We start from the raw sequence: 23,074 nt of genomic DNA, 5'->3' as shown, positions 1-23,074 counted from the left end.
TTTTGTTAGTGGTGTAAGGTAGGTGTCTAGTTTCATTCTTTTGCATGTGAAATCCGCTTTTCCCAGCACCATTATGGAAGAGACTGTCTTTTCTCCATTCAGTATTCTTGGCTCCCTTGTCAGATTTTAGTTGACTGTTTATACATGGGTTTATTTCTGGGTTCTCTATTCTGTTTTACTGGTCTATGTGTCTGTTTTATGCCAGTACCATAATACTGTTTTGATGATGTAAATCTTAAGTCACATTTAGGCTAGCAACTAGAATTAAGAGAAGATGTGAATGTGATATGTTCTGACACCTGAAAATTACTGTCTTTTTCTGTGATGACTTGGTCATTAGAGATAACATTTTTCTTTAAGCTTTTCGTATTGTGCTAATGTGAACAGTCAGTAAAATGCTAAATTATCACTCCATTAAAAATATTTCCGAAGAGCCAGAATTAAGTAATTTTTTTTCCTCAGATACCTGGATTATGTTAGGCATTATGATATTTGGAATCTCTCTGTAGAGTTAGGACATTACGTGTAGTATCCTTGTCCTTTGTAGTAGCTGAATGCCTTCCTTAACCTTGCTTCTACCTACTCAACAAAGGACATGGAAGCCTCTTGTAAAACTTTTTATTATAAAGAATTTCAAGCATAATCGAAGGTAGACAGAATAGTATAGTAAACCCACGTGTACGTATCACCCAGCTCCAACAATTATCAACTCATGGCCAGTCTGGTTTCTTCTGTGCTCTATCCACATCCATTGTGTTATTTTGGAGCACATCTCTGACATCATACCATTTCATCATAATTATTTCAGTTCATATCTCTAAAAGATAAGGACTTTAAAAAAAATAATCATACTACAATTTTTACCCTACAAAACAATTCCTTAATATTATTAAATAGTACTCAATTTTCTAATAGTCTCATAAGTGTCATAATTCTTTTAAACAGGACCATACATTGTTTTCGGTATATCTTAATCTTTAGGTTTCTCCTCCATATGTTTCTCTGATCCCACCTCTCTCCCTTCCTTGCAATTTATTTGTTGAAGAAACCGAGTTCTACAGAGTTTCTGACACTATGGATTTTGCTGACTGCATCTCTGTGGTACAACTAATGTGATCCTTCATCTTCAGTATTTCTTGTGAATTGATAGTTGAATCTAGAGGCTTCATCAAGTTCAGGTTGTTTTATTTTATTTGATCTTTTGCAAGACTGCTTAACAGGTGTTTTGGTTTTCTTCTCGTTAGAAGTTATGTAATGCCTGTTTATCTCTCTCTTTGTGATGTTGCAGCTATTGATGCGCAAGGCCTAGAGCTATTAATTAATTAGGAATTGCAAAATGTTTCTACTCTAATTTTATCTTTTTTCCTTCGTTTATTATCTGGAATTTTTTTTAAAGAGAAACTTCCTCGTATCCATTATAGTTTACCCGGTGGTTGGTTTGTATAGGAGAGGTAGGATAATGTGTGATTCTTTCCCTTCATTTACCTCTTACTAAAAAAAGTTCTCTAGAATCCTCCAGTGTTAGAGAATGCCTTTTTTTTTAAAACATTGAGACCGTTTAAGATCTTCTTCTTTCAATTTAGAAATTTTATCAGGATGCGTCTAGTTGTTGACCTTTATTTTCCCGCCATCAATGCCTGAAACTTGAACCATCTTCTGTATCATGTCTTTCTGCAGTTGTGGGATATTTCTTCTATTATTTGTGTAATCATTGCCTTTTCTCGGTCTGTTTTTCCCCTTCCACTTTAGCTCCTGTCATTAACATTTGTTCTCCTGGATCTGAGTCTTTGCTGCACATTGTCTTGTACTACACATGATTTCTTCCTCTTTGGAGTTTTGTTCTGTATGTCTGAATATTTTTCCAACTTGATCGTTCACACTGTTAATTTGGTCTTAACAGTGTCCATCCCATTGTTCAATTAAGCTATTGAATGTTTATATTTATAAAGCTTGTTTTTAGCTCCAAGACTCTCCTTAAGTGTTTTTAATAATACTAATTATTATTTTTTCGTTCAAGCTGTTGTTGCTCTCCTCCAGCAGTTTTGTTCCACTAGGAGCCACCTGTTCTGGGTTTTCTGTTTGTTCTTCATGGCTTTAGCCCATTGGGTATGTAGTCATTTTCCTGTATTTAACTTATGCCTCTTTCTACCCTTGGCGCTGAAGTCGAATGGTGGACACATACTGTTAAGTGGTGAGTGTTGGGAGGTGCATGGCTCAGTCCTCTGGGCCTACCGTGGAGGAGTAGGAAGGACTCAGCTGAGTAAGTTGTGCAGCTCCAGTGTGACTCCTTGGAGGCTAGGAGACCAGTAGGAATTTCAGAACACACAGGCTGGTTCTCTTGGCAACCCACCAATTTCTATAGCTCCCTCCCCAAAACTGTAGCATTCCTATTTTTGCCCTGGGGCTCCTTGCTCACGCTAGGGCCTCCTTTCTCCAGTAGGGGGAAAACATACCAGCTCTCTTTATCTGGATCCTAAGACTTCAACCCACCCTTCTGGCGCACTTGGATATTGATTTTAATAAGTACTCAAGAGAAGGTAATTGGTATTTGGATTGGATTTGGGAAGGGAAGACTGCAGGGATGCAATCAAACTACCATTTTTCCTGAAGCCCTTGGAAGTCTTAAATTAGACATTTTCAAACTGTATGAGCATGCTATAAAGACCTTTTAGGTGGAGGATTGCAACAAATATCTGAAAAATAGTCAGTGTGGAATTCCCAGATAGCTGGTTAACCCTCTCACGCCTTCAAGTCTTTGCTCAAGCCTCACCTTCTCAGTGATGCCTACCCTGACCACCCTATTCATATTGTAACTTTTATGCCCTGTCTTCACGCTCCCATTGCCCTTCCCCTGCTTTATTTTTCCCCAGCTCCTAGCACCTTCTTATATACTAGATAATTACTTAGATGTTCTAGACACATCACTAAACATAATGACACCAGAATGGATAATTTTTTAACACTTTCCTCTCCTCCCCTAAATGATGAAAGTATTTTCACATTTCATAAATGAAATTATTCACTTATTATGCAGACAGTGAAAATTCTTTTGAGCTTCCTTATTATAATCATGCCAGTAAAATAAATAAGAAAAATGAAATAAGCAATATAGAAGGCAGGAAAAAAGCACAACTATTTAGCTAGTTGTTGTTATATCTAGTTAACTGTTTGAACTTTGGTTACAGGCTGATACTTTATGTAATTAATTGCCCACTAACTAATAAGTGATTTAAAAAAAAATAAAACTCAAAATCTCCAAAGTACAATTTAGGCAACTGCTGATAAAATTGCTGATATGTTTTACTCTCTTTTTCTTCCTTAGTTTGGAAACATTTAACACTTTAAAAAGAATAAATGTCAGTGTTAAAAGTATTATTCAAATTTAGTAAAATGTTGAGTGTGAACTAAAATTTGCACTTACCAAACAAAATGTTCCATCTTGTTGCTTGCAGTCTGTTTCATTGTTTAAAATTTTAAATGCAAATATAAATACCGTAAGAGCCCATATGATGACAGCATTGGAGTAATTCAAGTTCTGTTTCTTGATCTTTACAATCCCTGTGCTATCATTGTTTATTTTGAATCTGTGGTTTAAGTGCAGAAGAATGTAGTACCACAGGATTGAAGCGACCTGCGTCCTAGGAAAGGGTTGGAGACAACAACTCTGTGCTAAGCAAGCCGAAGTATATCAAAGCATTGTGAGCTACTCCTGAAACAAGTGTGTGTGGTTAAGTCTGCATGTATGCAGGCCAACTTTATAACTGGGAGTTTTCCAAATGGACGTCTATGTAGAAAATAAAGTTTATTAAATAGAAGCTTATGTACGTATTATTTAAACTCAGCAGTAACTGTGGCAATTGTTTAGAACTTAGACCAAAAAAAGTTTTTTTCAGGGGAGAGTATTTTATCAGTGCCTTTGATTAGAATTGCTGGCACATGGTGGTAATAAAAAGCAAACTGCTTTTTAGTCAGTTTGACTATTTTTTATGAATTCTCTACAAAGCATTCCCTTATTGCCTGCACGAGGGCTGACTGATCCCACCATCCCATCTTGAGTATGCCACTAATTAAATGTATTATCTGCTGTACCCTTGTTCTGCATCCCCATCCCGTGTTGGCTCTGTGAGGGCAGGAATCTTTGTTTTGTTTAATGATGTATCCCATCTAGAATAATGGTTGGCATCTAGTAGGTGCTCAATAAATATGTGTTGAATAAACAAATGAACGAATGATGCTCAGGGTTGGGGACATTCCTTTCTATGTCTTTTTTTTCCCAAATATTTATAAGAAAGATCAGAATATAGTGGGTACTTCGTTAATGCTAACTGACTGACTTAAATGCTTGGTTTAAGATTTTTTCTTTGCATCCTTGCATTCCCATATGAATTTTAGGACATGGACATCTTTGGAGGACCGTTATTCTGCCTACCTCAGCATCTTAATATTAAATCTTCTTATCCATGAACAAAGTATATCTCTCCCTATATTTACGTGTTCTTAAATTTCTGTCAATTTTCAGTGTGCAGATCTTTTCTTTCTTTTGTCATATTTACCCCATTTCGTATTTTTTGATGCTATTGTAAATTTTGATGTTTTTAAAATGTAAAATTCCAGGCTGGCCTGGTGGTGCAGCGGTTAAGTTCACACGTTTCACTTCTCGGCGGCCCAGGGTTTTCTGGTTCAGATCCCGGGTGCAGACATGGCACTGCTTGGCAAGCCATGCTGTGGTAGGCGTGCCACATATAGAGTGGAGGAAGATGGGCACCGATGTTAGCTCAGGGCCAGTCTTCCTCAGCAAAAAGAGGAGGATTGGCGGTAGTTAGCTGAGGGCTAATCTTCCTCAAAAAAAATAAATTAAATAAAATAAATAAAATAAAATTCCAATTGTTTTTTACTATCATGTATAATTTAGTTTTCGTTTGTGGATCTTGTATTCTACAACCTTTCTAAAATTAATTTATTCTGAGAAGGTTAATTGGATTTTCTACATATCATGATCATATTGTCTGTGAATTGACAGTTTTGCTTCTTCCTTTCCAACCTGGGTGCTTTTTCTTTCTTTTTCTTGCCTGATTAAAATGGTTGGAACCTCCAGTACAATGTTGAGTAGAAGTAGTTTCAAAATATTTGGGCATTTTTTCAGAGATCTTTCCGTTATTGATTTCTAATTTATGCTCAGAGAACATACTTTTAAATTTACTGAGACTTGTGTTATAGCCCAGAATGTGGTGTGTCTTGGTAAGTGCTCTGTGTACACGAGAAGAATGTGTATTTTGCTGGTTTTGGATGGAGTATTCTGTAAATGTCAATCAGGTCATGTTGGTCGATAGTGTTGTTCAAGTCTACTGTATATGTGCTGATTTTTCTATGTAGTTCTATCAGTTATTGAGGGGGGATTTTTTTTTTAAAGTGTACAATTTAGGACCTTTTAGTATATTCAGAGTTGTGCAACCATCACTATAATCAATTTTAGAATATTTTCATTATGCCACAGAGAAACCCTGCACCTCTTAGCTGTTAACCCCCAATCCCTCCGTCCCTCTCTCATCCCTAGGCAACCAGTAATCTACTTCCTGTCTCCATAGATTTGCCTATCTGAATGTTTCATACAATAGAATCACACAATATCTGGTCCTCTGTAACTGGCTTCTTTAACTTAGATGTTTTGGGGTTTTTGTTTTTCTATTTTTTAAATTTTTATACAGCTTTATTGAAGTATTATTTACATTCCATTAAATTCACTCATTTTAAAGTGTATCATTAGAGGAATTTTAATAAATTTATACAACTGTGCAACCATCACCACAATCCAAGTTATAGAACATTTTCATCATCCAAAAAATTCCCTTGTGGCCATGTGTAGTCACTCCCCACTTCCAGGCCCAGGCAACTACTGATCATCTTTCTGTCTCTGTAGTTTTGCCTTTTCTAGAAATTTCATATAAATGGAATTGTTCGATATGTAGTCTTTTGTGTCCGGCTTCTTTCACTTAGCCTAATGTTTTTGACGTTCATATCATGTCAGTAGTGCTTTCTCTTTTATTGCTGAATGATGATATTCCTTTGTTTGGGTATACCACATTTTGTTTACCCATTCATCAGTTGATGGACATTTGAGTGTTTCCAGTTTGGGGCTATTATGAAATATGCAGCTATGACCATTTATGTCCAGGACTTTATATGGACGTATGTTGTCCTTTCTCTTGGATAGAGATGTCTAGGAGTGGGATTGCTGGGTCATGTGTAAGTCTATGTTTAATGTTTTAAGAAACTGCCAAACCATTTTCTGAGATGATTCTACCATTTACATTCCCACCAGCATTATATAAGGGTTCCTGTTTCTCCATATCCTTGCTTGCACTTGATTGTCAGTCTTTTGGATTATAATCATTCTAGTGAGTGTAAAGTGGTTTCTTGTGGTTTTAATTTGCACTTCCCTAATGACTAATGCTGTTGAGGATCTTTTCTTGTCCTTAATTTTCTAGTCATACTTTTTTTTGAAGTGTCCAAATCTTTTGCCCATTTTAAAAAATTGGGTTGTTTTGTTTTATTATTGAGTTGCATGAGTTCTTTATATATTCTGAATTAACTCTTTTATCAGATATGTGATCTGCAGTTATTTTTTCCCAGTCTGTGGCTTGTCTCTTCCATTTTCTTTTCTTTTTAATTGATTTTTTTATTGAGGTCATAATAGTTTATAACATTGTGAAACTTCAGTTGTACATTATTAGTTTTTAGTCACCATATAAATATGCCCCTTTACCCCTTGTGCCCACCAACCCAACCCTCTTCTCCTCTGGTAACCACTAAACTGTTCTCTTTGTCCGTGTGTTTATCTTCCACATATGAGTGAAATCACATGGTGTTTGTCTTTCTCTGTCTGGCTTAATTCAATTAACATAATACCCTCAAGGTCCATCCATGTTGTTGCAATTGGAACAATTTTGTCTTTTTTATGGCTTAATAGTGTTCCATGTGTGTATACACCAGATCTTCTTTATCCAGTCATCAGTTGATGGGCCCTTGGCTTGCTTCCACTTCTTGGCTATAGTGAATAATGCTGCAATGAACATAGGGGTGCATAAGTCTCTTTGAATTGTTGATTTCAAATTCGTTGGCTAAATACCCAGTAGTGGGATAGCTGGGTTGTATGGTAGTTCTGTTTTTAATTTTTTGAGAAATCTCCATACTGTTTTCTATGGTGGCTGCACCAGTTTGCATTCGAGAGAAGAGTATTCAAATCTCTGACTATAATTGTGGATTTGTCTATTTCTCCTTACAGTTCTGTCAGTTATTGTTTCATGTATATATTTTTTTTTTGAAGAAGAAGATTAGCCCTGAGCTAACATCTGTTGACAATCCTCCTCTTTTTGCTGAGAAAGACTGGCCCTTAGCTAACATTCATGCCCATCTTCCTCTATATGTGGGATGCCTACCCAGCATGGCGTGCCAAGCAGTGCCATGTCTGCACCTGGCATCCAAACCAGCGAACCCCAGGCCGCCAAAGCGGAACATGCGCACTTAACTGCTATGCCACTGGGCCGGCCCCTGCTTCATATATTTTTAAGCTCTGTTATTGGGGCATAAATGTTTTGGATAATTATGTCTCTTGGTTAATTGACCCCTTTATCATTATGAAATGATCTTCTTTATACCTTTTGATACTCTTGCCTAATTCTAATATAGCTTCTCCAGCTTTCTTTTGATTATTAATAGCATGGTCTACATTTTTACCACCCTTTTGTTTTTAACTTGTTCATGTTTTTATATTTAAAGTATATTTCTTGTAGGCAGCATATAGTTGTATCTTGTCTTTTTAACCTATTGTCAGATTGCTTTTCATGGGGATGTTTAATGCAATCATTAATAGGGTTGGGTTTAAGTCTATAATTTTCCTATTTGTTTTGTATTTGTCTCATCTTTCTTTGTTCCCTTTTTATTCTTATTCTGCTGCCTTTTGGATTAATTGAGTATTGCTTGTAATCCCCTTTGTCAATTATCTTTTAAAGAAGACAGGTAGACAGATAAGTAAGTAAATACCAAGTAACAAAAGTGGTAAGAGCTATGGAGAAAAACAAAACTGGAGAAGGGAATAGGAGTGATCTAGTTTGGGTAACGGGGAGAGTTGGTGGCGGTTTTCATTAGGATGGTCAGGAAAGGTTATACCTGAAAAGATGACATTTAAGCAAAGATCTGAAGAAGATGGAGTGAGTCATGTGGATATCTAGGAGAAGAGAATTCCAGATTGAACAACAATTGTTTATAATGGTTTATAATCGTGAATATGCCTAATAGTTTCAAGGAGCAGCGAGGAGGCCAGCGTGGCTAGAGCAGAGTGCAGAGAGGGCTGTGAGAGCAGACAGGCAATGGAGGGCTAGATTGTGGAGTGCTGTACATGAGTCTCTGGGTGAGATGGAAAGCTACTGCTGGGCTTTGAGCTGGAAAGGACGTGATCTGACTTAGGTTTTAAAAAGATCACTCTGGGGGCCAGCCCCGTGGCCAAGTGGTTAAGTTTGCACACTCCACTTTGGCGGCCCAGGGTTTTGCTGATTCATATCCTGGGTGCAACTATGTACTTGGGGCACTTTGGGGAGAAGAAGAAGAAGAAAAAAAGAAGATTGGCAATAGATGTTGGCTCAGGTACCAATCTTAAAAAAAAAGATCACTCTGGCTACTGTATTGAGAATAAACTGTTGGAAAGGGGGAGCAAGAATAGAAATGAGAAAGACAGCTGGGAGGTTATTATAATCTATTAGAGATGATGGTAAGTCAGCCCACGCCTGTGAGAAGTGGTTGGATTCTGGATATTTTGAAGGTAGACATGAAGGATTTGCTGATGAATTGGATCTGGGTGTGAGAAAAGGAGAGGATTCAAGAATGATTCCACAATATGGGCCTAAGGAAATGGAAGGGCAGAATTATACTCTGACATGGAAAAACTATGGAAGTCAATTGTCCACAACAGCCTAGCACATGGTAGGTGCTTTGTGTTGGGAAAGGCTGTCTTGTGCATGCAGTCTTTCAACCCCCTCTTGGCCACGAAAGAATGGGGGTTGGGCCTGGAGCGCTTCCTTACCAAGAGATAAAGAGTCCTTACAGCCTGTGCTCCTTTGTTCTGCTTAAGCATCCTATGGCACCTGGCCAACTCCACTGCTCTATCTGTCCCCTTAGGGGAGGGGACAGGGTCCTTCTGCTGCAGCACGAGAGGGGTGAGTGCAGGCAACTACCCTGTGTCAGCTGCTTAGAGGGACCTGCTGGCCAAGGGGAAACCAGCCCCACTAATGATGCTAATCTTGCTCTGTGTCTCCTCTATATGAGTAAAGCACTGTTCCATCCAGTGTTTGACTGTGTCGCGTGGTGACTCCAGTACCAAGTAGCAGTGGGCAGAAATGTTTAGACTGATACTCCTGGTCATAGACAACAGAAGCCACTTGCTCAACACTTTGTAAATATTGAATGAATAAATAAATGAATGAATGGAAAGGCTAGGACTTAAGTTAGGGGCTGTTAATTTTGAGATGACTATTAGGTTTTGGTTTTTGTTTTTGTTTTGAGGAAGATTAGCCCTGAGCTAACTACTGCCAATCCTCCTCTTTTTGCTGAAGAAGACTGGCCCTGAGCTGACATCCACGCCCATCTTCCTGTACTTTATACATGGGACACCTACCACAGCATGGCTTTTGCCAAGCAGTGCCATGTCCACACCTGGGATCTGAACCGGCGAACCCCAGGCCACGGAGAAGCGGAACGTGCAAACTTAACCGCTGCGCCGCTGGGCTGGTGCCACTATTAGACCTTTAAGTGGAGATATTGAGTGGGCAATTGGATGTAACAGTTTAGAGGGCAGGGGAGAATTCTACTGGGACGCTCCTGAAAGTCATTAGCCATCGCTTGAAAAAAATTATAAAATAATTTGTGAAGAATTGGCATCTCCATAATGTGTATTTCTATCCAACAAGAGATGTATATAAGAATGTTCATAATAGAATTATTTGTGGTAAACCTAAAATGGAAAACAATATTTACCAAGAAAAGAATGAAAAAATAAATTGCAGTATAATCATAGAATGGTATTCTACAGTAATGAAAATGAATGAACTCAGGTACATTCAGCAACATTGATGAAGCTACACATAAAATAATTCTTTATGTATGATTCCATTCATGTAAATAAAACTAAACTATGGTGTTAGAGGTCAGGGGGAAGGAAGCAGGTAGTGATTGGGAGACAGCACTAGGGTACCTACTGGAAGGCTGATAATGTTCTGTTTCTTTGCCTGGGTAGTGATTGTGTGTTTGCTTTATTATTGTTCATTGAGATGTACATTTATGTTTTGGACACTTTTTTGGATATATGTTATATTTCCAAAGTTGATATGTTAACATACTGCCTTCCAAAGAATTTGCTGACCAGATTCTAGTTTCCAAAGCTGTGCTTGACTCCTGACTGTGCTTGTGGTTTTAGGTGGTTCATTAAACTGTAGTGGGAAGAGTGTTGTACAAACAACTGACTTCCTAATACTGGGAAAAAGGCAGAATACCACCACCGAAGGAAATAGTGCAGGGCTTATCATGCCCCCCTTGATATCTAAAATGTTGTTCAATTTTTAAGTTTAAGGAATTTAAAGTGAATTAGAGAAAACTCAATAGGAAATCTTGAGTTTAAATATAGCATTAAAGCTCTAAACTCCACATATGAAACTATAAGAACGTTATTTCTCAATAGAGTGCAGTAGCCTTGTAAAAATGTACTTAAGTTGAGTTAGGTAAGTGTAAATTATTTTGAGCTTTGAACATTAAGGTGAGTCTATAATTTCGTCTTATTTATACAAGCATGTTTACCTTACAGTGTTTATTAATGATATTAAAGCTACCTATACAGGGTAGTCGCTTAAGACCCAAATCCCGCTCTAATTATCTATTAGTCATGTGCTCCCTGACGTTTTGGTTTAATTGCCTCAACTCCTCTCCACAGCTATAGACCATATCTAACAAGGTAAAATATAATGGGGTAAGTCCAAGGTCTTACATTTAGGTTGAGATGAAGAAAGCAAAAGTATGATTTACCAACATAGATGATGAAGTTTCAGGAGGTTTTATTGATATAAGACCAAACTCTTCGATTGGACTACCTCCTCAAAAGGTTAATGTGATCATGGGCTCCACTACTACAAGCAGCAGGAGGTAATTAGACCACACAAAGAGCGTTATGGTCAGTTTGGGGCACCATATTTTAGGAATAACATTGACAAATTAGAGCTCATGCAAAGAAAAGTAGCAGGTTTTGAGGGGTTATGAAAATGGATTATATAACTGAAGAAATTAGGACTCTGAAGTCTCATAGCAACCCTGTAAGGCATTATCCCCATCTTACAGAAAGGAAATTGAGGCTCAGAGAGAATTAGTGATTTATTAAAACATAACTGAAAAGTGGTTGGCTCAGACCCCACATGTGTTGATTCTTAATCTGGTATTCTTTTGTTTCAAAACATCAGTTTTAATTATATTTTTTTATATTTAATTATATTTTTAAAAAGCTTGTCTGTTAGCCTTCTATGAAGAGACACTTGAAACTGTAAGGGAATCATTACAGATTAAATGAAAGGAAAGAGAAAATTTGGAACAGGAAGATCAATGTAAGAAAATACTTTGCTTATCAGTATTATAAGTTTATTAGTATCACAGAAATTTATTGTCTTATGCATATTTCCCTGTCTCTCTTTTTCAAGGTTTTTGAGTCCAATGAAGAATCTGGTTATCTTGTTCTCACCATAGTTATATCAGGTCATTTCTTCATTTCCCAAGGACAGACACTACTGGTAAGTTTTATGCATATAGTTTAATATGAAAATATATTTCTTTATTTTCATAGCTTTACATTAAGTTTTGTATCCTCGAGCTTCTTCAGTCCCACTAAAATTCATCACATTCAACAAATTAAACATTTATCAAATGTTCTTTAACAGTAGGAAATACAAAAACGTACTGAATATTGCCTGCCCTAAAGGGATTTAGAGTTTTGTTGGAAGTCAAAGTGGATCAAATGGTCGAGATTAACTGGTATTATAAAGGATTCTTAACTGGGGAGATGAGGCTGAAGACAGGCCAGATTTATAGAGAAATGTGTGGAGGGTTTTCCAGATAGTGTATCCAGAAGAAAGAGCATATCCAGAAGAATAGGTTTAAGGAAATAGCTGAAAGAGAACTTGACACGTGGTTTTATTGATATAGCCCTCTCTAAAACCCTAATTTTATAGAGATGCATTTGTTCTTTATTCTGAATACAGGAAAGTAAATGTAATGGAAGAGTATTACATCATTTAGCTGTGAATAATATCTACATAGACATAGTAAACTTGTACAAATATTTACTGAATATCTATGAGGGCATAATTTATTAATTTAACAAATATTTATTGAGCAATTACTATATGCTTGGCATTGTTCTAGGTGCTAGGAATATAGCAGTGAACAGCAAAGACAAAAATCCCTGTCATTATGGAGTTTCATCATTCTAATGGGGAGAAACAGCAATAGAAGGTCACATATATTCAAAAGACATGAATTTTTGGTGAATCCCTTACATATTCTATTATAGTATGATGGCAGCATCTCACAGTTTTACATTGTGATGATTCATCTCTCCGTTTAAGTGGAATGTAGCCTTATCTTTGAGTGTGAGGTAACCTGCAAAGTCATCTTTGTGTTCCTCGTGACTTTTAAAACTGCAGCATGAGTTGTACTGTTAGGGCTTGTATCAGTTGCAAGAGATGAGATTTCTTCTTCACCTGCAAATGAAGAATATTCCAGACAGTGGACTAAGGGATACCTAGCACACAGCTAGTTCTCCCTGTCAGTATTGTGAGTCTTTGCTGAATGGTGACATTTATGCAGTTTGGCTTCCTCAGACATAGGGGGCCACTGTGCTTAGTCTTTGTGCCATCAGTTTGCCCCAGTTGGTAAATGTTGTTACAAACTGGTGGAGGTTTCTTTGTATCATACATGGGATGATTTTTGCACTGCATTTACCAAACTAAGTTTATCAAATTCCAAGACACCCACTACTGAGAAATATAAAGGTAACTATAATTTGTACATGTTATATATGTATATAACTTAGATATTGAATTTTTTTTAAATCTTTAAAAATTTTTTTAAATCACCTTATTGAGGTATAATTTACGTAAAATAAAATTCACTAATTTTAAGTGTTTGATTTGATGTATTTTGATAAATGTATGTACTCATATAACCACCACGACAATCATGATATAGAACATTTCAATAAACCCAAAAAGTTTCCCTATGCCCCTTTGCAGTCAGTCGGTCTGCCCGTCATTGGCACCTAGCAAACCACTGATCTGCTTTCTGTCACCATAGTTTTGCCTTTTCTAGCATTTCTTATAAATGAAGTCATGTAATAGGCGGTCTTTTGTGTCTGGCTTCTTCCACTTAGCATAATGCTTTCGAGATTCATCTGTATTGTTCATTCCTTTTTACTACTGAATAGTACTCCATTTTATGGATAAACCTAATTTGCTTATCCATTCAACTTTTGATAGACATTCGGGTTGTTTCCTTTTTTTGGCTGTTATGAATGATGCTGTTATAGACATTTGTATACAAGCCCTTGTATGTACATGTATTTTCATTTTTCTTTGGTAAATTCCCTAGAGAGGACCTGTTGCTGGGTCATATGGGAAATCTATGTTTAACTTTATAAGAAACTGAAAAATTGTTTTCCAAAGTTGCATTCCCACAAGCAATGTGTGAGGGTTCCAGTTGTTCCACATCCTCACCAACATTTGGTATTGTCAGTCTTTTTAAGTTTAACTATTCTAGTGGGTGTGTAGTGGTATTTCATGGTGGTTTAATTTGCATTCCCTTAATGACTAATGATATTGAACATCTTTTCATATGTTTATTTCCCATTTGTATACCTCACTGGTGAAGGGTCTCTTCATATCTTTTAACCATTTTTCTTGCTGTTAATTTCTCCTTTTAGGTCTGTTCATAGTTGCTTTATGTACTTTGGTGCTCTTGTGTTAGGTGCATATATATTTATAAGTATTATGTCCTCTTGATGGAGTGTCCCTTTTATCATTATAAACTGCCCCTCTTTGTCTCTCATTACCTCTTTTATTTTGAAGTCTGCTTTGTCTGATATAAGTATGGCAACACCTGCTTTCTTTTGTTTGCCATTTGCTTGGAGTATTGTCTTCCATCCCTTCATTCTGAGCCTGTGTTTGTCTTTAGAGCTGAGATGTGTTTCCTGGAGGCAACGTATTGTTGGGTCTTGTTTTCTAATCCGTCCAGCCACTCTGTGTCTTTTGATTGGAGAATTCAGTACATTTACATTTAGAGTGATTATTGATATATGAGGGTTTAATGCTGCCATTTTATCACTTGTTTTCCGGTTACTCTGTATTTCCCTTGTTTCTCATCCCATGTATTTCTGACTGCCAGTTCAGTTTGTGATTTTCTATGATGGTTTTCTCAGTTTTCTCTTTATCATTTATGTCTCTGTTGGGATTTTTTGTTTAGTGATTACCATGAGGTTTGTATAAAAGATCTCATAGATGAGATGGTCCATTTTCTGATAGCCTGTTATTTCCTTAGTCTAAGCAGGTTCATTCCCTTTCCTCTTCCCCATCTAAGTTATTGTTGTCACAACTTATTCCATTTTGTGTTGTGAGTTTGTGATTAAAATGAAGTGATTTATAGCTATTTTTTTAAATTTTATTTATTTAAGATTTTATTTTTTCCTTTTTCTCCCCAAACCCCTCCAGTACATAGTTGTGTATTTTTAGTTGTGGGTCCTTCTAGCCGCAGCATATGGGATGCTGCCCCAGCATGGCCCGATGAGTGGTGCCATGTCCGTGCCCAGGATCCGAACTGGTGAAACCCTGGGCTGCTGAAGCAGAGTGTGCAAACCCAACCACTCGGCCATGGCGCCGGCCCCTATTTATTTATTTCTATTTTTTGAGGAAGATTAGCCCCAAACTAACATCTGCCACCAATCCTCCTCTTTTTGCTGAAGAAGATTGACTCTAACATCCATGCCCATCTTTCTCTATTTTATACATGGGACGCCTGCCACAGCGTGGCTTGATAAGTGGTGCGTAGGTCTGCACCCAGGATCCAAACCACCGAATCTCAGGCCACTGAAGTGGAACACACAAACTTAATGGCTATGCCACCAGGCAAGCCCCTGATTATAGCTATTTTTGATGCTTTCCTTCCCTCTATCTTTAATGTTATAAATAAGTGTTTGCTAATCTGTTTTGATAGAGAGCTGCAATTTTCTGACTGTGTCTATCTCCTTGTTCAAGGCTTTGTCAACCCTTTCTTTTTTCTTTTTTTTTCCAGATATGAGGGCCTTCTTGATCATTTCTTTTGGCGGGGGCTCTTGTGGTGATGAACTCCCTCAGCTTTTGTCTGTCTTGGAAAATTTTTATTTTTCCATCATATCTGAAGGATAGTTTTGCTGGATAGAGTATTCTTGGCTGAAAGTTTTTTCAGTATTTTGCATATATCATTCCACTCTCTCCTTTAACCTATATTAAGGTTTCTGCTGAGAAATCTACTGAAAGCCTGATAGGGGTCCCTTTGTAGGTCTTTTCTTCTGCCTTGCTGCCTGTAATATTTTTTCTTTGTCATTGACTTTTGCCAGTTTTACTAATGTATCCCTAGGAGAAGGACGTTTTACATTGATGTAATTAGGGGTTCTATTAGCTTCATTTACATGTAATTCTAGCTCTTTCCCCAGATTTAGGGAATTCTCAGCTGTTATTTCTTTCAACAAGCTTTCTGCTTCTTTCTCCCTCTCTTCTTCCTCTGGAATACCTGTAATCCTTATGTTGCATTTCCTAATTGAGTCAGATATTTCATGGAGAATTTCTTCATTTCTTTTTAGTCTTAGTTGTCTCTCCTCCTCTCCCTGAAGCATTTCTATATTTCTGTCCTCTGACTTACTAATTCTGTTCTCCATAATGTCAGCACTGTTATTTAAGGATTCCAGATTTTTTGTCTGTGCATGAGGAAGGTTGGCCCTGAGCTAACATCTGTTGCCAATCTTCCTCTTTTTGCTTGATGAAGATTGTCACTGAACTAACATCTGTGCCAGTCTTCCTCTGTTTTATGTGGGATACCGCCACAGTGTGGCTTGATGAGTGGTGAAGGTCTGTGTCTGGGATCTGAACCTGTGAACCCCGGGCCGCTGAAGTGGAGCTGTGAACTTAACCACTATGCCACTGGACTGGCCCCCTGATTTTTTTTTAAATCTCATTCATTTGTGTTCTTTATCTCCAACGTTTGTGTTTGGTTTTTTTTAGAGTTTCAATCTCTTTTGTGATGAATTTCCTCTGGTCATTAATTTTATTCCTGAGTTCATTGAACTGTCTGTCTGAGTTTTCTTGTATCTTGTTGAGTTTCTTTATGATAACTATTTTGAATTCTCTGTCATTTAGATTGTAAGTGTCTGTGACTTCAGGATTGGTTTCTGGATACTTGTCATTTTCCTTCTGGTCTGAAGTGTTAATGTATTTCTTCGTGCTGTTTGGTGGGGTGGACCTTTGCCATCACATGGTGGTAGTATCTGGTCACAGATTCCACCTGCCACCACTGGGGGAGAGCAGGAGCTGTTTTTTCTAAGAACACCACAACCCCTGGCAGTTGTGCTCATTGGGCTGTCTGTGACTGGTCACCACCACTTCACACACACAGGCATAGGTGCTCTGGTGGGGATCCCCTGCCCTGGCCAACTGGCCGAGCTGGTGTGCCAGGCAGGATTAGGGGGAGGGGGTGCCTTCTTTCCTACCCGCGCTCCTGCTCTGCACTCCCTGGTGTTTGGATTGGTGGGGGCACCCCCAAAGTGGCTTAGCTGCCTTAGAGTGGAGTGTTCCTGCAGGCTGGGAAGCAACTCTGAGAGCGAAAGTGTTCCTGCTAACGGCTGCCTTTTCCCCCTTCTCCTCTCAGAGTCACATGTCAGCTGCCATGCAAGGTCCTGTGCCCTAGATTACTGCCACTGGGGAGGGGAGGAAGTCTGCTTACCTCCTTCCACTGCCTCCCTGGGGATCCAGCACCCCCACCTTCACATGGATGGCTGCGTGGATCTGTCAGATATATTGTGTGGTGTGTATATCCTCTGTTGGTTAATGAATGTTGTTTTTGTTGTATCTTAGGAGGGAGAACCTAAGGGAACAGCTCACTCAGCCATGCTGCTGATGTTGCTCTCTTTTAACTATTTTTGAGTTGTCTTATTATATTTGAGTCATGAGAGTTCTTATTCTGATTACAGGTTTTTTTTTTTTTTTTTTTTTTTTTTTGCTGAGGAAGATTTGCCCTGAGCTAACATCCATTGCCAGTCTTCCTGTTTTTGTATGTGAGCCACCATGACAGCATGGCCACTGACAGACAAGTCAGTGTAGGTCCATGCCCGGGAACTGAACCCAGGTGACTGAAGCAGAGGGTGCTGAGCTTAACCACTAGGCCACCAGGGCTGGCCTTGATTACAGGTCTTTTACCAGAAATGTGTCCTGCAAATATTTCTCTCAGTCTGTGGCTTGCCTTTTCATTTCTTTCATTTTGAAGAGCAGAAGCCTAAAATTTTGATGAAGTCCAATTTTTTCCTCTTATAGCTTATGCTTTTTGTATGCTACTTAAGAAATTATCTACTCCAAGATTGCGATGATATTTTTCTCTTTTATTCTAGAAGTTCTGTAGTTTTAGCTCTTACATTTAGGAATATGGTTCATTATAAATTTTTAATATTACTTAATAACATTAATATTTGTTATTATTTTGTATAGAGTCCCTTCTTCCCCTCAATTAAAGCAATGTGGTATTGAAAAAAGTTTACTGTATTATGGAATATAGTCATGGTCTTAGGGAATCTACTTTTGGAACCATTGAGTTAATTTTTGTTTTTTGAGGAAGCTCAGCCCTGAGCTAACATCTGCCAATCCTCCTCTTTTTGCTGAAGAAGACTGGCCCTGAGCTAACATCCGTGCCCATCTTCCTCCACTTTATATGTGGGATGCCTGCCACAGCACGGCTTGATGAGCGGTGCCATGTCTGCACCCGGAATCCGAACCGATGAACCCCAGGCCACCGAAGTGGAACATGTGCACTTAACAGCTGCGCCACCGGCCCGGTCCTGAGTTAATTTTTAATATATGGTGAGAGTTAAGAGTCTGGGTTAATTTTTTTGTATGTAGATAACAATTGTTCCAGCACCATTTATTGAAAAGACTAGCTTTTCCTCATTGAATTACCCTGGTACCTGTGTTGAAAATCAGTTTACTATGTGTGTAGGGATCTACTTCTGGAAACTCTTTCTCTTCTCTTGACCTATGTGTTTATCCTTGCTCCAGCAACACACTGTATTGATTACATTAACTTTGTTGTATCTTTTGAAATCAAGTAGTATAATTCCTCCAACTGTGTTCTTTGTCAAAGTTGTTTTGGCTATCCTAGGTCATTTGCATTTCTGTATAAATTTTAGACTCAACTTTCCTACAAAAAAGTCTGCTGGGGTTTTGTTGGGGCTTGCTTTGAATCTATAACCTATTTTGGGGAGAATTGACATCTTAATATTGAGTATTCATGTTACAACTCTCCATTTATTTCTATCTTTTGTTTATTCCATTTATATACTTTCTCTCAGCAGTGTTTTGTAGCTTTCACAATAAGTCTTGCACATATTTAGTTAAATTTATCTACTAGTACTTTATAGTTTTATGTTATTGTAAATATAATTTTATAAATTTCAACATCTAATTGTTTGTTGCTAGTGTGGAAAAACACAATTGATGTTTTTCATGTTGACCTTGTATCCTGTGATCTTGCTAAACTCATTTATTAGTTCTACAGATTTTTGTGGATTCTTTAAGATTTTCTACATAGATGATCTGTTGTCTGTGAATAGACAGTTGTACATTCTTCCTCCACAATCTATACACTGTCCCTACGTCACCCGCCCCAGCCTTTTCCCCTCGATTACACTGGCTAGTTCATCCTTTACAATGCTGAGTAGAAATAGTGAGAATTGACATCCTTGCCTTGTTCTGGATCTTAGGGGGAAAGCATTTGGTCTTCTCACCCATGAGTATAATGTGAGCTGTAGGGTTTCTGCAGATACCCTCTATGATATTGAGGAAGTTTCTTTCTATTCTGAGAGGTTTTAATCATGAAGAGGTGTTGAATTTTATTGAATGCTTTTTCTGCATCTATTGAGACGTTTTTTCTTTTTTTTTTTTTTTTCAAAGATTGGCACCTGGGCTAACAACTGTTGCCAATCTTTTTTTTTTTTCTGCTTTATCTCCCCAAACCCACCCTGTACACAGTTATATATCTTAGTTGCACGTCCTTCTAGTTGTGGGATGTGGGACGCCGCCTCAACGTGGTCTGACGAGCGGTGCCATGTCCACACCCAGGATCCAAACCCTGGGCCGCCGCAGCAGAGCTCACGAACTTAACCAGTCGGCCACGGAGCCGGCCCCGAGATGTTTTTTGTTTCTTTAGTTCTGTTGATGTAATAAATTTTTAAAATATCAGTTCTTACTGAGTTAATTTTTATTGTAGAAGTATTTGATTTTTTAAATTATGTACATGTATAAGTGTGATAAAAAAGAATACGTGTTTAAGAAACATTTTACCCCTCTAAGAATAATTTTCATCAGTTATACAATGTATTCACAGTATTTTCTGGATTCCACAAGAACCAACACATAGAATAGCAAACACATTTGGATTATAATATATTTTAATTGCCAATTTATGTTGGTATTACACCCTCTTCCCTCATATTAATCTGGGTTGTGATATATTTTTAGAATTTTTCCCATAAAAGGTCGGGACCGGATGGACATGGAAAGTTTTGTCCACTTTGTTTTAGTAGAGAATCCAATTGTTGGCATGGATTAAAATGTGCTATATTTGTACTATCAAATTTTTATGGAAGCTGCACAACCAAAATCATTTCTCTCGGAGAAACTGATGGCTGGGGCCCGGTAACAGCTCCCTGTGTGATATGTTTTTGTAGAAATCCAAATAGGTCAACAAGGCTTTGGGCTTTCTGCTTGGACCTGGGCAGCTTTTTAAACTTAATTTCCCTTAAAGTTTGTAGTTCTCTGATTGCCACTTCCTCTGAAGTCTGTGGGAACTTAATGCTTCAGGTTAAACTGTAGCTTGGTGTCCAGTAATACCACAGGTTTCCATTTTGCTTGTTCGGTTAGCATCTGCATTCAAGTGAGGATGTCACTGCCGGAAGGCTCCATGCAGACCCACCACTGGGCCTTTCTATTCTCTTGTCATTTCTTTCAAAGGGTTGGTATAGCAAGAAGACAGGGAGACCTTGGCTCCATCCTCTATCTACCTTGGACTTAGGCTCAGCTGGCTTCCCCTTTCCAGTCTTGGCATTTTGAACAGATTCTCCCTTGGCTATTTTGGGCTTTTAAAATTTGTTTTTAATTATAGTAAAATATACATTAAACTTACCATCTTAACCATTTCCAAGTGTACAATTCAGAGATATTAAGTACATTCACATTGTTGTCCAGCCATCTCCACCATCTGTCTCCAGAATTCTTTTCATTTTGCAGAACTAAAACTCTGTATCCATTAAACAATTAACTCCCCATGCCCCCTTCCTAGCCCAGCACCTGGCAACAACCATTCTACTTTCTGTCTTTATGAGTGTGACTACTCTAGGTACCTCATACACATGGAATCATACAGTATTTGTCTTTTTATGACTGGCTTATTTCATTTAGCATAATGACCTCAATGTTCATCCATGTTATAGCATGTGTCAGAATTTCCTTCCTTTTTAAGGCTGAATAATATTCTATTTTGTGTATAAACCACATTTTGTTTATCTATTCATCTGTCAGTTGACACTTGGGTTGTTTCCACCTTTTACCTATTGTGATTAATGCTGTTGTGAACATGGGTGTACAAATGTCTCTGAGACTCTGCTTTCAGTTCTTTTGGGTATCTACCCAGACGTGGGATTGTTGGATCTTATGGTAATTCTGTTTTTAAATTTTTGGGAAACTGCCGTACTTTTTTCCACAGTGGCTGCACAGTGCACAAGGGTTCCAGTTTTTCAAATCCTTACCAATGCTTGTTATTTCTTGTCTTTTGTTTAATCGTAGCCATTATAATGGGTGTGCAGTGGTATCTTATTGTGGTTTTGATTTGCATTTCCCTAATGATTAGTGAAGCATCTTTTCATATGTTTATTAGCCATTTGTGTATCTTCTTGGGAGAAATGTCTATTCAAATCCTTGCCTATTTTCTGATTGGGTTTTGGGGGCAGAGAAGGTGTTGTTGTTGAGTTGTATTATTGTTTGTTTGTTTTTAGCTATAATACCTCTCCAAACATACAACACAGAGACACACATTTTCTTCTTCACCCTTGTTTCTTCTTTCAGCTTGGGCTAGGTGCAGGATGAGTGCTGTGAGCGCTTTTTACGGTGGGGACATGAAGGCATGACTTTTCTGACATGGAGCTCTGCACCTTACTGTACCCTCACCAGTTACCTTTAAGTATAACATTGCTTCTGCCACCCACTTTTTTTGCTGCCTGTTCAGTTTTACTGGGCTCTTCCCCTCCTTGTGCTGGAGCTTCCAATCATAGTGTACTTTCTCTTTAATAGGCTGCCATCCATTTCCTCTATCTCAAACCCTTTTTTAAAAGTGTAGAATTCATAACTCCTTTTGGGATATTTCTTTAAATTTAAAAACATAATCTGTTTATAATAGTAACTATAACGATCCACCTTTTTATCAGCATCTCCTTTCTCAACTCAGAAGTCTCAGAAGGCAAAGTCTCAAGCCGAGGTTCTAAAGATATCCAAGTGGGGAAATTGTTTCCTGAGACTTCAGCCTCTATTTCCAGCCACACCTTTTTATCTCAGTTTGTTCTGATCCCCCAAGGTGTCTTCACCTAAATAAAATTATGTCTGAAACTCAGAAGTTAAATTGTCTTGAGATAATTTTAATTCTCTTTTTTGGGCAAACATGGGTCATTCTGGAAATGGTGGGGTTCATGGTCTTTGTTTTGTTTTCCTTTTCACACTCAGTCCAAATAGTCTTCCAAAAGAAATCGCATTACTGTTTGCCAGTGAAAATGTTATATTCCTATTTAAGTGAACTCTGGAATCTTCAAACGCTGATTTTAACCCAGTTGGTTTAAAAAATATTTGTTCAAATCACAGTCTCAACTTCAGAATTTTCTGAGAGGAAAGAGCACAAACTTTTCAAATCAAGTTATTCACATAGTTCAACTCTTTAAATTAGAACCAGTCTTTTCTTTGGCCACTTTTTCAGGAAGGATCAAGGAAGACAAAGTTCTTCATAACTTTATTATCACCCTTCCCACATTTAAAACCATTGGCATCAATTAATACCACGTTTTTGTGTTTTGTTATCTCTCCTCAGAGAGAGTTGGGTTAGCAAGGGTTTAAGCATTTCGCTGCTGTATTTTTGTACTTTCCCACATCCAAATAACTTCAGCTCTTATGTGTTACTGGCCTGAAAAGCTGCTGAGTACTCGTCTGAGAGGCATGTGAGGGGATCCTCCACTATACTGCCCCATCTCCCCGGGTTTTCAGCTCCCACTGGCAATCTGTGTTTAGCCTTACCCCTTTAGTTCGTGAGGTACTAGTGAATTATGCCTTAGACTCTCTTGCCCTTCTTCTTTTAAATTATCCATTGGGCTCAACTTGTCAGAGTAGGGAAACAGTCTGTAAACTCCACTCTTAGGACTACCCCAGAAGAAAACTCACATAACTGCTCTAATCTCTCATCTCCACCCAGACTTCCTCAGGCAGCAGTTCCCTCACTTGCCTTCCCAGAACTCCTCCCAAACTTGTTTAACAAGGATGGTGGTGTGTCTGTGTCAGTCTCACTTCTGATGCCAACTGATGCCTTTCAGGTGGGTGGAAGGAGAAAGCACATTCATACACAGTGGAGTTAGATTGAGTTCCTTGCTTAACTGGTAAAGGGAATAGAATCTTGTTAGAAGTGAGGTGTCCACACATGGCTGCAATAGATAGGGTAAATCTCA

General features: G+C 38.1%; 1 protein-coding gene across 2 annotated transcripts in view; it reads left to right on the top strand.

Moving 5' to 3' along the window:
* REC114 (REC114 meiotic recombination protein) overlaps positions 1-23,074 on the top strand; it is an 88,898-nt gene that overhangs the window by 11,756 nt on the left and 54,068 nt on the right. For both annotated transcript variants that reach the window (XM_023654038.2, XM_023654046.2), the window contains exon 2: positions 11,730-11,819. In XM_023654038.2, coding sequence (XP_023509806.2) covers positions 11,730-11,819 — 90 coding nt within the window. The remainder of the gene's footprint in view (positions 1-11,729; positions 11,820-23,074) is intronic.

Source organism: Equus caballus, chromosome 1 (genome assembly GCF_041296265.1).
Source record: "Equus caballus isolate H_3958 breed thoroughbred chromosome 1, TB-T2T, whole genome shotgun sequence".
In the NCBI taxonomy this organism is placed as follows: domain Eukaryota; kingdom Metazoa; phylum Chordata; class Mammalia; order Perissodactyla; family Equidae; genus Equus; species Equus caballus.
This window is presented reverse-complemented; position numbering and strand designations above follow the sequence as displayed.